Genomic DNA, 14,893 nt, shown 5'->3' with positions numbered 1-14,893 from the left:
CCTGGTTCATTACCCAGTACCAAATCCAATGTGGCCTTGCCTCTTGTTGGCCTATCTACATACTGTGTCAGGAAACCCTGCTGCACACATTGGACAAAAACTGACCCATCTAAAGTACTTGAACTATAGCATTTCCAGTCAATATTTGGAAAGTTAAAGTCCCCCATAACAACTACCTTGTTACTTTCGCTCCTATCCAGAATCATCTTTGCACTCTTTTCCTCTACATCTCTGGAACTTTTCGGAGGCCTATAGAAAACTCCCAACAGGGTGACCTCTCCTTTCCTGTTTCTAACCTCAGCCCATACTACCTCAGTAGACGAGTCCTCATCAAACGTCCTTTCTGCCACTGTAATACTGTCCTTGACTAATAATGCCACATCTCCCCCTCTTTTACCACCTTCCCTGATCTTACTGAAACATCTAAACCCCGGAACCTGCAACAACCATTCCTGTCCCTGCTCTATCCATGTCTCCGAAATGGCCACAACATCGAAGTCCCAGGTACCAACCCATGCTGCAAGTTCACCCACCTTATTCCGGATGCTCCTGGCATTGAAGTAGACACACTTCAAACCACCTTCCTGTCTGCCGGTACACTCCTGCAACCTTGAAACCTTATTTATGACCTCACTACTCTCAACTTCCTGTACACTGGAGCTACAATTCAGGTTCCCATCCCCCTGCTGAATTAGTTTAAACCCTCACGAAGAGCATTAGCAAATTCCTCCCCTCCCCCCCCAGGATATTGGTACCCCTCTGGTTCAGGTGTAGACCATCCCGTTTGTAGAGGTCCCACCTACCCCAGAATGAGCCCCAATTATCCCAATTATCTGAATCCCTCCCTCCTGCACCATCCCTGTAGCCACGTGTTCAACTGCTGTCTCTCCCTATTCCTCGCCTCGCTAGCACGTGGCACGGGTAACAAACCAGAGATAACAACTCTGTTTGTTCTAGCTCTAAGCTTCCACCCTAGCTCCTTGAATTTCTGCCTTACATCCCCATCCCTTTTCCTACCTATGTCGTTGGTGCCTATGTGGACCACAACTTGGGGCTGCTCCCCCTCCCCCTTAAGGATCCCAAAAACACTATCTGAGATATCACGGACCCTGGCACCTGGGAGGCAACACACCACCGCGAGTCTCTCTCGTTCCCACAGAATCTCCTATCTGTCCCCCTAACTATGGAGTTCCCAATGACTAATGCTCTCCTCCTCTCCCCCCTTCCCTTCTGAGCAACGGGGACAGACTCTGTGCCAGAGACCTGTACCCCATGGCTTACCCCTGGTGAGTCGTCCCCCCCCAACAGTATCCAAAACGGTATATTTGTTTTTGAGGGGAACAGCCACAGGGGATCCCTGCACTGTCTGCCTGTTCCCTTTCCGTCCCCTGACTGTAACCCATCTACTTTTTTCCTGTACCTGAGGTGTGACTACCTCCCTGTAACTCCTCTCAATTACCCCCTCAGCCTCCCGAATGATCCGAAGTTCATCCAGCTCCAATTCCCTAACGCGGTTTCCGAGGAGCTGGAGTTGGGTGCACTTCCCGCAGATGAAGTCAGTGGGGACACTAGTGGTGACCCTTACCTCCCACATTCTACAGGAGGAGCATACAACTGCTCTAACATCCATTCCCACTGTTCTGAATTCCCAAACAGACTATTAAAAAAAAACTAGTAGCCTTACCAAATCAGCGCTCAGAACCTTTTTTTTTGGTTAGAGGAGGAGGCTGGGTGGGAGACACTACCTAGATAGTGTTTCAGGTAAAGCAACCGCCCAAATATATTACCTCACTTACTCACTCCAAAAATGGAGTCACGCGAGGTAAGACTTTTATAATTGAAAAGCTTACCTTCCCAGGCTGCCCTCGCACTTCCTCCCAGACTCCCGCCGCTGAAACAACTGAAATAAAAAAGAAAGAAAGAAAGAATAGATTGTGACTTAACCTGATATGCAGCTTTACATAGTGTGGAGCCCTATAGTTGTAGTCTAACAATAGCCTTGATTTTAAAAAAAATGTAAAAATAATCACCATTAGATCTTGGTGTATGAATTCTGCATCTACGTTAAAACTCAGAATTACTTTTCCTTTTTGCTTCCTGTTGTTGCCTTGACCATTCAAAATATTGCTTTTAATGTAAAACCGAAAGAACTGCAGCTGCTGGAAATCAGAAACAGATATTGCTGGAAAAATCCAGCAGGTCTGGTAGCATCTGTGAAAACTAGTTAACATTTCTGGCCCAGTTCTTAAGAAGGGTCACTGGACTGGAAGCGTTAATTGTGATTTCCATAGATGCTGCCAGACCTGCTGAGTTTTTCCAGCAGTGTCTGTTTTTATTGCTTTTAATGTATTTCTGAAACCGAACACTGTCTGATGTTGTGGACGTGTTTGCTGAGCCGGTGGGTTTGGTTGCAAACGTTTTGTCACCTTGCTAGGTAACATCGTCAGTGTACCTCCGGTGAAGAGTTGGTGTTCTGTCCCGCTTGTTATTTATATGCCTCGGTTTGTTGGGGTGCTTGGTACCACTTCCAGTTTTGTTTCTCAGTAGTTTGTATACAGGGTCTAAATGTGTTTGTTGATGGAGTTCCGGATAGAATAGTAGGCCTCCAGGAATTCCCTGGTGTGTCTCTGTTTGGCTTGTGAAATTATGGATCTGTTGTCCCAGTCAAATTTGTGTCCCTTGTCTGTGTGTAGTGAGACAAGTGAAAATTGGTCATGTCTCTTGGTGGCCAGTTGGTATTCATGTATCCCGTATTGTCAGTTTTCTTCCGGTTTGGCCTATGTAGTGTTTCTCACAGTCCTTGCATGGTATTTTGTATATTACTCCAGTTTTGCTGGTTTTAGGTATGGGATCCTTTACGTTCGTCAGTAGCTGTTGTAGGGTGGTTGTTGGTTTGTGGGCTACCCTGATACCTAGGGGCCTGAGTAGTCTTGTGGTCATCTTTGTAGTATCCTTGATATATGGTAGGCTGATTAGTGTGTCTGGTCATGTCGTGTCTTCCTGTTGTGGCCTGACTCGGAGGTAACGCTGGATTGTGCTTTTTCGGGTATCCATTCCTTTTGGAGACTCCGTATAGGAGCTCCTGTTCTGTTTTGCGTAATTCTGGGCTGCTACAATGTGTTGTGGCTCGTTTAAATCGTGTCCTGATGCAGCTCCATTTGTGGTATTGGGGTGGTTGTTTGTGTAATTGAGTATCTGGAGCCTACGTGTGGTCTTTCTATATACGCTAGTCTGGAGTTGCCTGTTGTTTTTGTGTTCTACCATTACATTCAAGAAGGGTATTCGGTTGTGCTCCTCTTTTGTGAATTTTATCCTGGTGAGTATGTTGTTTATGTGTCTGTGGGTTTCTTCTAATTTTGTGTGTTTGATAATCATGAAGGTGTCATCTACATATTGGACCCAAAGTTTGGATTGTATAGTGGGGAGCACCGTATGTTCTCATCTTTACATTCCTGCTTCTGCAATCAGTCCTAATATTGGGGATCCCATTGGTGTTCCATTGATTTGTTTGTATATGCCATCGTTGAAGGTGAAGTGGATTGTGAGGCAGAGATCTAGTAGTTCCATGGTGGTGTCCTGGGATGCCTGCCTACTTGATTCGCCCAGTAGTGTGGCAATTGTTACTTTGGCTAAGTCAATGTTTATGGATGTAAATAGTGCTGTTACGTCAAAGGATATCATCATCTTGTCCTCTTCCATCCTGGTGTCCTTGATGATGTTGAGAAATCCTTGGGATGAGTGGATGGAGTGGATAATGTTGTCAACTAAGTATTTCAATTTCTGTTGTAGTTCTTTAGCAAGTCTGTATGTTGGTGTGCTTGGTAGTGAGACAATGAGTCTGAGGGGGATCCCTGGTTTGTGTAACTTGGGGAGTCTGTAGAAGCAGGGTGTACTGTATCCCTCTGGCTTCATTTTTTGATAATCTGTTTTGCTGATGTCTCCTGGGTTGTGTAATTTCTTCAGGGTCGTTGTAATCCGTTTCCCTAACTGAAGACTGTCTCTTTAATTCAAAGCAAATTTCATTTATTTTACCAAAATGTACCAACTCACATTTGCTGGTATTGACATTCTATCTACCAATAAATATCCTAAGTAAACATATTCCTGTGATCATTGAACACTACTATGTTTCTGTCCTGATACCTAAAAAGCTGTTGCAGCTTGTTGTAGTTAATTATCAATATGAAGTGAGACTAGCGCTGTGTGGATAAATTAACTACATTTTGAAAAACTAATCATTGATTTGGATTTTTTGATCTTTAGCTAATGACTACACGATGTATCCATTTTCCACCCAAAATTCTAAGGATTTTCAGAATCTTCTGTCTGTTTACCTGGATGCTGTTTTTTTTCCATGCCTAAGGGAATTGGATTTTTGGTAAGATGATACCTTTTTACATGTACCAAATAAGCATTAACCAAGTTTTTATAATATAACTTTGCATTTCACTTATTATTTTATAACAGGCAAGAAGGGTGGAGACTGGAACACGAAATTCCTGATGACCCAGGCTCGCCACTTATCTTCAAAGGAGTTGTGTTCAATGAAATGAAAGGTGTATTTGTAAGTGTCTTTGAAAAAGATGCAATTTGACTTGAACGCTTTATTGTATATTCATGGTGCTTTAACACAGGATATAATTTCATAGAGATGCGACACTGTTGCATGTACTTTTAAAATTAAAGCTTTGGAAAGTAGTCTCAAAATATTTCCACAGGTTTGTGGTAGAGTTACTTTGGAGTTCGTTTTAACCACCTGTGTTAAAACTTAAAATGATGTTCTATTCATTGCATTTATTGTGCCATCCAAACCTTTTATTGCCTCAATAGATCACACTTTAACAAATTAGGTAATCATGAATAGAATGTTAAATAGAAAAAATGCATCTTAAGTTGCTAAAGATCTTTTTAGATAAGATCAAATAGCCTCCCACAAGTAAACTTTTGCAATAGATCCCTGCAGTTTAACTTCAAAGTATTCTGCTTCTTCAATAAAGAATGCAGTGGAGTGGAAGTTTATATCCTTTATGCCTCATTAATGCTTGTGTTTGCAGTTTGTTAAAAGAAAACAATTTTCAGATATTGGGTATAATTACACAAGGGAATACATCTGTTACAATCTGCAGTGAAACAATTTTTGTTGTGTGCTTTTTTCACTACAAAATAATAGGTATCTCAAGTCTATGCAGATTTGCAAAATATTCTCTGTTTTATATTTAAACAGTAATATCTGTATTTGTTATTTCAGGCGAACAATGAAAATCTTTATGCTCAGCATCTACAGAACAAGCTTCTACCAGAGCATACTTACTCAGTAATATCTGGCGGTGACCCACTACATATACCCAAGCTCACTTGGGAAGAATTGAAAAACTTCCATGCTACGCATTATCATCCTAGCAATGCCAGGTATAATGCTACTGTTGAATGATGTAAATCCTTCACTTAAGGGTGTTCAAAAATTACTTTTCTTTAACAGTAAGTTTTCCACTTTTCAAGGGAGGGATTAATGCAGCAGGGATTCCTTTAAATCAAGAGTATCTCCATGTCTCGACCATAAGATTATTTATAGACTTTTATCTTGTTTAAATTTACCTCAAACCTGCTTAAGTTTAAACCTTGTATTTTTGTGAGAGTTTGAAATTTTAGGTCAGCGAAAAAACACCATCAATTCTAAGTTCACTTTCGGTGCCTATAAATCCAATAAATACATTTTTATCTTCTGGAACCTGAACTGAACCGATCATATCTAATTAAGTTGACATGTACACTGCTTTTGTGACTTCTAGCAGCAGCAAAGGTGTGTGCTAAAGTGAGCTCATAGACTATCCTTGTTAATTCATGGTTGATTTGATTGAGAAACGTTCAAAATATTCAATAGTACAAATTGGTTAAATATGTTTTTTTTTCTTCTCGTGGTGTGTACCGCCCATCCATGATTGTCCTGGAGAAGGTGGTTGTGAGCTGCCTTTTTGAACTGCTAAGGTCCTTGGGATGTAGGGACACTCTGTGCCACTGGGAAGGGAATTTCAGGATTTTGATTCCGTGGCGGCGAAGGAATGGCGATATAGTTCCAACAGGATGGCATGTGGCTTGGCGGGGAACTTGAAGTCCAATTCAAAAGGCTGCTTTGTCCTGAAGGTATTGAGCTGCTTGAGCAGTGTTGAAGCTGCATCCAGCAGGACCGTTGTTGGACTGGGACCTGACACAGGTGGTCAGACCACGTGATGAGCAGCTGCTATTTGAAACTCTTTACTGGAGTCAATCCTTTAACTATGTTCTAAATACCTTATTTCTAACTTTTTTTGATGCAAAGTAGTGCTACTACTTTTCCTTCTGTTCGTTTTATTCCTCTTTGTGTCCAAGATTTATCCCTAGGTACTTGTACCTAATATGGTGCTATTAGAGGCAGCCATTGTAAAAGCTTTTCACAGTACTGCTGTACTGGAGTACCCATGACAATAAAGGATATTCTATTCTATCAGACAAGAAATAGTATTCCATCACATTGCTGATTCATGTTCTATTGATTGGAAAAAAACATTGGCGAGATGGGAGACACATTACTTCCAGAACTCCTAGTCTCTGACCTGCTCATGTAGTATTTGTATAGCTGGTCTAGTTCAACTTCTGGTCAATTGTTATGCTGTGGATTTTGATAGAGGAGAGTTTAATGATGGCAATACCAATGAACGTCAAGGCGTGATGATTGGATTCACTCGTTGGAGATGATTGATTCGGCAGCGATTGGAGTGAAGAAGCGTGATGTCTGGAAGAGGCAAAGGCCTGGGAAAAGGCGGAGCGAAGCGCACCGCAAAGTGCTCCGTGATAACATCCAGGGCATCATGAAACCAACCATCCGGCGCCTGGCTCGCTGTGGCGGGGTCAAGCGCATCTCGGGCGTGATCTCTGAGGAGACCCGCGGGGTGCTGAAGGTTTTCCTGGAGAATGTGATCAGGGATGCTGTCACCTACACTGAGCACGCCTAGCGCAAGACGGTCACTGCCATGGATGTGGTGTACGCTTTGAAACGCCAGGGCTGCACTCTCTATGGATTCGGCGGCTGAGCAAATGGGCCCTTTTCCCGCGAACCCAAAGGCTCTTTTCAGAGCCACCCAATCCCTCCGATTGAGAGCGGAGACCTGAGGACGGGGAAAGGCAGCACATCAGGAGGGTGTAGTGTACTACAGCTCATTATCTCACATCGCGAGTTGTAATTCTGCCCAGATGTTAAATGTTACATATTCCAGTATTTCTATTTCATAAAAAAAATGACTTTAAAGATAGAGGTGTACAAAATGATCAGAGGTATAGATAGAGTAGACAGCCAGAGACTTTTTCCTAGGGTGGAGGTAGCTTTTACGAGGGGACATAGTTTTAAAGTGAAAGGAGGTAGATATCGGGGAGACATCAGAGGTAGGTTCTTTACTCAGAGAGTGGTCGGGGCGTGGAATGCATTGCCAGATAGGGTAGTGGAGTCGGCCTCGTTAGGGGCATTTAAGCGGCTATTAGATAGGCATATGGATGATAGTATAAGGTAGTGGTGGAGGTTAGATAGACCTTAGGTTTAGGATAAAAGTTCGGCACAACGTTGTGGGCCAAAGGGCCTGTACTGTGCTGTACTGTTCTATGTTCTATGAACTATGTTCCTGGCACTTGTGTGGCATATATGTTATTTGCCATTTATCAGCCCACATCCAGCTCTGGCTGAATATGGACACAAATTGCTCTAGTATCTCTGATGTTGAGGTGAATTGTTCTGAACATTGTGCAATTATCACTTTTAACCCTGTGATGGAAGGATGATCACGACTGAAGATGTTTGGGCCTAAGAGACCAGAACATCAATACAACGGTTTGCCTGATTTATTTGTATGATGTTAGCTAATATGACATACAGTTCAGTTTTTAATCATTTTAGTCTGTTTGGTTGTACTTGCTGAGCCATTATAGTAATCAGCATCTAAGGTTTCACTGGAAAGAATTCTAAACTTTGCAACTACACTGATTGTAAAATAGCTTGAGAGTTTTCTTTGAATGTACCTATTCATTCCAGGTTCTTTACTTATGGTGATCTGCCACTGGAGCAACACCTTAAACAAATCCAGGATGAGGCACTTTGTAAATTCCATAAAATTGGACCTGGTACTTCAGTTCCTAAACAACCTCGCTGGAGTGAACCGGTAAGTAAAGATCATATTTTGCTGTTTCTGAACGAATGTCTGCATTGCTAATATGCTATATGCAAGAGTTAAGCATAATGGAAAAACTGAATCACTGATTTTAATGTTAGTTTTGTGTGTAAGAAAAGGAATGCGTTGATGGTCAGTTACACTCTTCTTTGCTGCTATGTCAGTAACATGAAATTTCCTACCTTGTCATTGTGTCATTATCACAAGGCCTACAGTGCTTCGAGGAGAATGCAAACCATGTTCCAAAACAAGCACTACAATGACCTAAATCACTAAGTTAGTACTTTTCATAGTTTTTAAGCCCGCACAAAACCTAAAAAGAAATGGCAGTTCTTTACAATGTTTATACATTAGCTAATTTACCATGTTTTGGATTTAATCTTCACATCGTAATTGAGCACTGACTTCAATATTTCTTGATTCTCAACACGAAGTTGGTTTCAAACTCCACTCCAGAGACTTGATGCATAATGAGGCTGACAATTTTCAGTGTAGCACTAAGGGAGTACTGTACTGCTGGATGAGATGTTAAACCAAGGTATGGACTCATGTGGACATAAAATATATCTCGGCATTATTTACGAAGATCAAGGAGTTCATCCAAAAGCAGAATGTCTGCTGTTATCTCACTGCTGTTTCATGTTTAGCAGTCCTGTTCATTCTGTGTGCAAACTGGCTGATATATTTGCTAGTATTACAACAACGAATGCATTTCACTGATATTACCACTAAACTGCGTAGTTTTACAGCAATTGAAAACATGTATAATGTGAAACATGCTGTGTATAATGAAGTGACAATTGACGGAACTCGCCCAGTAAAAGTACTTGAGTGTTTTGAAATACTTTGAAATGTCCTTGAGTCACGAAAGGCGTGTAAAAGCATGCTGTGATAAGAACAGAGAGACTTGGAAAGGCCATAAAGAAAAGCGCAAGAGAAATTAATGTGATTAGCTATTTTTATTGTAACAAAAATCAAAACATAATTTTTGTTCAAATTGACCAATAACTTTTATTCATTGGCATGCATGGTTCTGATTTGGCTGCCTTTGTTACCCATTTTGATAATGAGTATGCTCTCTGCTGGTAAGCCTATCCTTGACTCATTATCTGACTGTGTTTTGGGCTGCTTCCTTGGATAATTTTTTTTTCTCTTCCATGGTGGTTTTTCTATTGACTTCCACTTACTACAGGGCAGGGTACGGAAGCAGGCACCAAATGTGCCTCAGCTGGATTGGGAATTCAACCTATACTGGTAACATTATTCTGAAGCGCATTGTTTTGCCAATAAGCAAATTGACTGCGATTTTGGTAAATAAATTAAAAATAGAAGTATGTTTAATCTTTTACCAACTGTAAGCATTGTTTTAGTTGCCCATTTCTTATTGTCCTTGAGAATGTAGTGGTGGTGAGCCACTTCCCTGGTGGATCCACTGCAGTGCATCTGATGTAGGTACACAATAGTGCTCTTCAGAAAGTGGATCCAGGTTTTTGACTCAGTGACCATGAAGAAACAATAAATAGTTCCAGCCAGATCATAAAATTATAAGAAATAGGATTAGGCCATTCAGCCTGCTGTGCCATTCAAAGCGATCATAACTGATCTGATTGTGGCTTATCCCTTGCAGATTAAAATGTTTTATCTCTCAGCCTTGGATACATTCAATCATTTAGCCTCTTGATTGGAGTGGAAGAGAATTGCAAAGACTAGAAACATTCTAAATGGATAGATTTCCCCCTCATCTCCATTTTAGATGGGATCCCCCTGCCCACCTTAGTTTTAAACTCTTCCAGTTTGTGATATCCCCATGTGAGGATGCAGTTTCGCAGAATCTAGCCCCTTAAGCCAATTTAGAATGTCATATGTTACAATGAAATCACTGCTCGTTATTCTAAATTCCAAACTTTACTCCTAACAACTCCTTCATTGCAGGAATCAGCCTGGTGAACCTTCTCTCAATTGCTTCCAATGCTTATCCCTCTAGTAAGGAGACCAGAAATTTACACATCATTGTGTAGGGTCCCACCTGTGCCCTATACAGTTGTAGAAAGCTTCAATTGATATTGTATGCCATGTCCCATGCAATAACATCCAACATTCGATTTACCTTTCTAATTACTTGCATGCTAACATTTTGTGATTCATCGGCAAGGACATCCATAACGCACGATTTTTTAAAATGTCCTGCTCCGACCTTTTTAATAATGGATGCTATTATTTTCCTAATGACATAAGTTAGGCTAACTGTATTTGTTTTCTTTCTGTTTCGTTCCTTGAACAAGGGAGCGTGCCATTAATTCATATAGATCTCAAGCAGGGAAGAAGGCTATTTGGCTCCTTTGTATGCATTTTCAATCACCTTGGAATTTTCCTTAATCTGGGGTATTTTTGGAAAATTACAACCCTATGACTATCTCAGCAACTTTTTTTTATTAAGACCTAAATTGCGGACCATGCCCACAGAGGTTGCCAGCCTTTGCTTGCATTCATATTTTTAACACTTTAATCTGGTGATTTGTTATTGTTATAATTTTCTCTTTTTCTTTCCACACACCCCCACCCCAAACCTGATCTCCTGTATTCTAGCAAAGCTTTTTGTTTATTCCACTTTGAAGATGTGTACAAAACATTAGCTCAAATACTACTTCTGCTGCTTCTGTTTTTTATTGGTTGCTTATAGGGGATGACAGATGAATTAACGATGTTCATTTTAGCTAACCAGTGGAAACTTTACCCCCACAATTCCAGTTGACTTTACTGTTGCTAGAACTCCTTGATTTTGTAGGGTAATTATTCTCATCTGACCAGGAGATCAATTATTTTATCCACTTTTTAACCAGGGCTGAAATGAGTTCATGGGCTGAGTAGTCCTGGCAGAACTCGAGCTGAGTGTCAATGAGCAAGTTTGTTGCCAAGCAAGTGCTTCTTGATTAAAAACCGAAAGAATTGTGGATGCTGTAAATCAGGAACAAAAACCGAGTTGCTGGAAAAGCTCAGCAGGTCTGGCAGCATCTGTGAAGGAAAAAACAGAATTAACGTTTCAGGTCTGGTGACCCTTCCTCGCAGTTTACAGATGTTTGAGAAGAGATGGGGCTGTAATTGGCTGTGATGCATTGGTCTTGCTTTTTTGTGTAGAGGATAGATCTGGGAAATTTTCCACATTGTCAGGCAGATGTCAGTGTTATAGGTGTATGGGAACAACGTTGCTACGGTTGTAGCAAATTGTGCTACATCAAACATAGAATCCCTACAGTGTGGAAACGGGCCCTTCAGCCCAACAAGTTCACACCGACCCTCAGAGCGACCCTCGGAGCAACCCACACAGAACCATCCCCCTATAACCCACCTAATCTACACATCCCTGAACACTATGGGCAATTTAACATGGCCAATCCACCTAGCCTGCACATCTTTGGACTGGGAGGAAACCAGAGCACCTGGACGAAACCCACGCAGACACGGGGAGAATGTGCAAAGTCCACAGACAGTCGCCCGAGGGTGTAATCAAACCCTGGGTTCCTGGTGCTGTGAGGCAGCAGTGCTAACCACTGAGCCACTATGCTGCCCGTTGTCAGAGCCCATAGTCTTTGCAGTATCCACTTTGAAGAATCTACCAGCTTCGTTATCACCAGTAATGATGCTGCTGAACTGCTGTTGGTGATGGTCATTATAGCCCCTTAACTCATGCATTCTATATCCTTGCCTCAATGCAGAGTACTCATTCATCAGCTGTGGGGCGGTACAATTAGTGGTTGTTAGCAGGACATTTCCTTCCCTGCGTTTGGCCTAATTCCATGAAACTTCTTGAGATCCAGAGTCATTGTTGAGGAGTCCTGGGGAGCACCACCGCCTTCAAGTTCCACTCCAAGCCACTCACCATCCTGACTTGGAAATATATCGCTGTTCGTTTAAGTCACTGAATCAAAATCCTGGAATTCCCTCCCTAATGGCGTTGTGGGTCAATCTATAGCAGGTGGACTGCAGCAGTTTAAACAGGCAACTCACCACCTCTTCTCAAGGGCAACTAGGGACAAGCAATAAATGCTGGCCAGCTAGGAATGCCCACATCCCACAATGAGTATTTAAAAAAACTTGCTCCTGACTGTATTCCTTTGTGCAACCCAGGACATACCCAGGGATTGTTAAGGTTGTTATTTGGGATATTAAGGTGTGATTCTCAGAGTAAGAGCTCAAGTTGTATGATTGGCTGTGAGACAGTTGTCCTAATTTTGGCACTAACTATTAGATGTTGGTAAGGAGGACTTTGCAGAGTCGACAGAGTTGAATTTGTGTTTGTTTCAGTCACTGCCCCTTGGTCTGTCTTGTTTTGTTCGAGTTTGAGTTAAGTGACATATTTCTTTAACTTTACTCCATCCAACTTGTAGCTTGATCTTCCAAACTCATCCTTTACTAACAAAGCAATCTCATCTCCATTATCTTTCCTCCTGTCTGTCTGAAATTTCAAATACCCTTGAATTTTCAGACCTCCGCCATGATCACTTGGCAACTATGCCTCTGTAATGCCTATTGTCCACACTCATTTCTGTTTGTGCTTTCAATCTTTAATTTTGTTGCACATACTGAACGTATTTGTCTAAGAACATTTCGGGCAGGAGTCACTGGTTTTGATTTTGGAGTGGGATGCGGTTGGGTGATTTAACACCACTTGCCGTACTCTCCCTTGTAATGCAGAGGGTGATTGGATGCAGAAATCAACAGCCCACTCACCACAGGGAGTATTATATAATAGAGTCTGGAAAGGAATTGTTAAAACCTCAGTTGACCCCAGTATTATCCTGCCCACACCATAAAATGTTGACATGGGCAGCCAGGTAGGAATAAGCCACTTATTTATGGTAAATGTTTTTAAAATGTTGGAAAGAAAAGTGGGGTACTATTTTTGGAGGGTGTTTTTTCATTGGTAGCGCTCCCTGAAAATGCCTCTTTTCTACATAAGAGCTAACATTTTCCTACTGTGAACTTGTTTGCTGATGGATTCTTATTTCTTGTTGTCTTCTAGTTATCATTACCAATGCTACCTTGCATTATTGCGTTTTCCTTTGTCTCTAACTTTCCAAGGACGGTGTTGTGTTTGAAGGAAACTATGAATTATAAACTATTGTTACAATTTATAGCAATGATAAAACAAAAGTGCTAAATTTTTTCTTTTAAAAAAGTATGCGGTGTAATTTTTTGTTTTTATTGTGCTTATTTACAGAGAGAATGTCACATTAATTGTGGGCCTGATTCAATGGCTCCTGATCCTGCTAAACAAACAACATACAGTGTGAGCTTCTTATTGGGCGAGTAAGCATAATTATATTTCTAAAAACCGAAAGAACTGCAGATGCTGAAATCAGGAACAAAAACAAAGCTGCTGAAAAAGCCCAGCAGGTCTGGCAGCATCTGTGAAGGAAAAAACAGAGTTAACGTTTTGTGTCTGGTGACCCTTCCTCAGAACAGTTCTGAGGAAAGGTAACCAGGCAGGACTAATACAGTTAATGTATAGGGCCCTGGGGAGTGTTTCCGAACAAAAAGACCTTGAAAGTTGAGTTGCAGCTAGAGGGGCTGGTGAAGAGGGCATTTGACATGCTTGCCTTCATTGTTCAGTGCATTGAGTAGAGGAGTTGGGATCTCATGTTGCAGCTGTACAGGACATTGGTGAGGCCACTTTTAGAATATTGCATTCAATTTTGGCCACCATTCTAGAGGAAGGATGTTGATTAACTTGAGAGGGCCCAAAAAAGATTTAGTGTTGTTGCCAGGAGTGGATGGTTTGCGTTAAAAGGAGATACTGAATAGGCTGGGGCTTTTTCCCTGGTGTGTCGGAGACAGAGGTGACCTTATAAAGGTTCATAAAATCACGAGCATGGATAGGGTGAATAGCCAAGGTCTTTTTCCTAGGGTGGCGAGTTTAAAACTAGAGGACATAGGTTTAACGTGAGAGGGAACCTGAGGGGTAACTTTTTCATGCAGAGTGTAGTACATGTATGGAACGAACTGCCAGAGGAAGTGGTGGAGGTGGGTACAATTGCAACATTTAAAAGGCATCTGGATGGATATATGAATAGGAAGGGTTTAGAGGGATATGGGCCAAATGCTGGCAAATGGAATTAGGTCAGATTGGGATGTCTGATCGGCATGGATGAGTTGAACTTGAAGGGTTTGTTGCTGTGCTATATGACTTTATGATTCTATAACTCCTTTGCTATAGGCATATAGAGACTGAAGTTTGTCCTGTCATTACATTAAATTGAAGAGCATTGGGCACATTTCCACAAATTAATTCTGCAGGTTCTGTAGCATTATTCAAAGTATTGAAGGAGACATTCAATTACCCAGCTGTTTCTGAGACATTTGTAACGTTTCTTCGAAGAAAATTCACAGTTTCAAATTTATTTGTTTAATTTTCTGTTGATTCTGATCAGTGAATTGCCTGGAAGTAACTACATCATTTCTCAAACTTCCATGATTCAAAGCAAACTATTGGGGAAAAAAAAAATTGTCTTTTTAACAAAATATTTGGAATAGGCTTGTAAGGCAGCCCCTAAGTCTTGATCCGAAGAAATAACTTCGGAGCTATTCTAGACCTCCTGGCTATTATCATGTGTTAATTTTTTTTATCACAATAGCTTCAGATTTGCAGAAGCCTTTCTTTGTAAGATGTTGCAGAGAGTGACTGCATGTCTTTTTATCATTTC

General features: G+C 41.3%; 1 protein-coding gene across 1 annotated transcript in view; it reads left to right on the top strand.

Moving 5' to 3' along the window:
• pitrm1 (pitrilysin metallopeptidase 1) overlaps nt 1-14,893 on the top strand; it is a 111,887-nt gene that overhangs the window by 9,568 nt on the left and 87,426 nt on the right. The window contains exons 5-9 of the mRNA XM_048614691.1: nt 4,264-4,378; nt 4,468-4,564; nt 5,249-5,409; nt 8,057-8,183; nt 13,411-13,499. Of these exons, the coding sequence (XP_048470648.1) occupies nt 4,264-4,378; nt 4,468-4,564; nt 5,249-5,409; nt 8,057-8,183; nt 13,411-13,499 (589 nt within the window). The remainder of the gene's footprint in view (nt 1-4,263; nt 4,379-4,467; nt 4,565-5,248; nt 5,410-8,056; nt 8,184-13,410; nt 13,500-14,893) is intronic.

This window comes from Rhincodon typus, chromosome 2 (genome assembly GCF_021869965.1).
Source record: "Rhincodon typus isolate 14 chromosome 2, sRhiTyp1.1, whole genome shotgun sequence".
Classification (NCBI taxonomy): domain Eukaryota; kingdom Metazoa; phylum Chordata; class Chondrichthyes; order Orectolobiformes; family Rhincodontidae; genus Rhincodon; species Rhincodon typus.
Note: the sequence above shows the minus strand (reverse complement) of the source record. Positions and strands in the feature narration are given on the sequence as shown.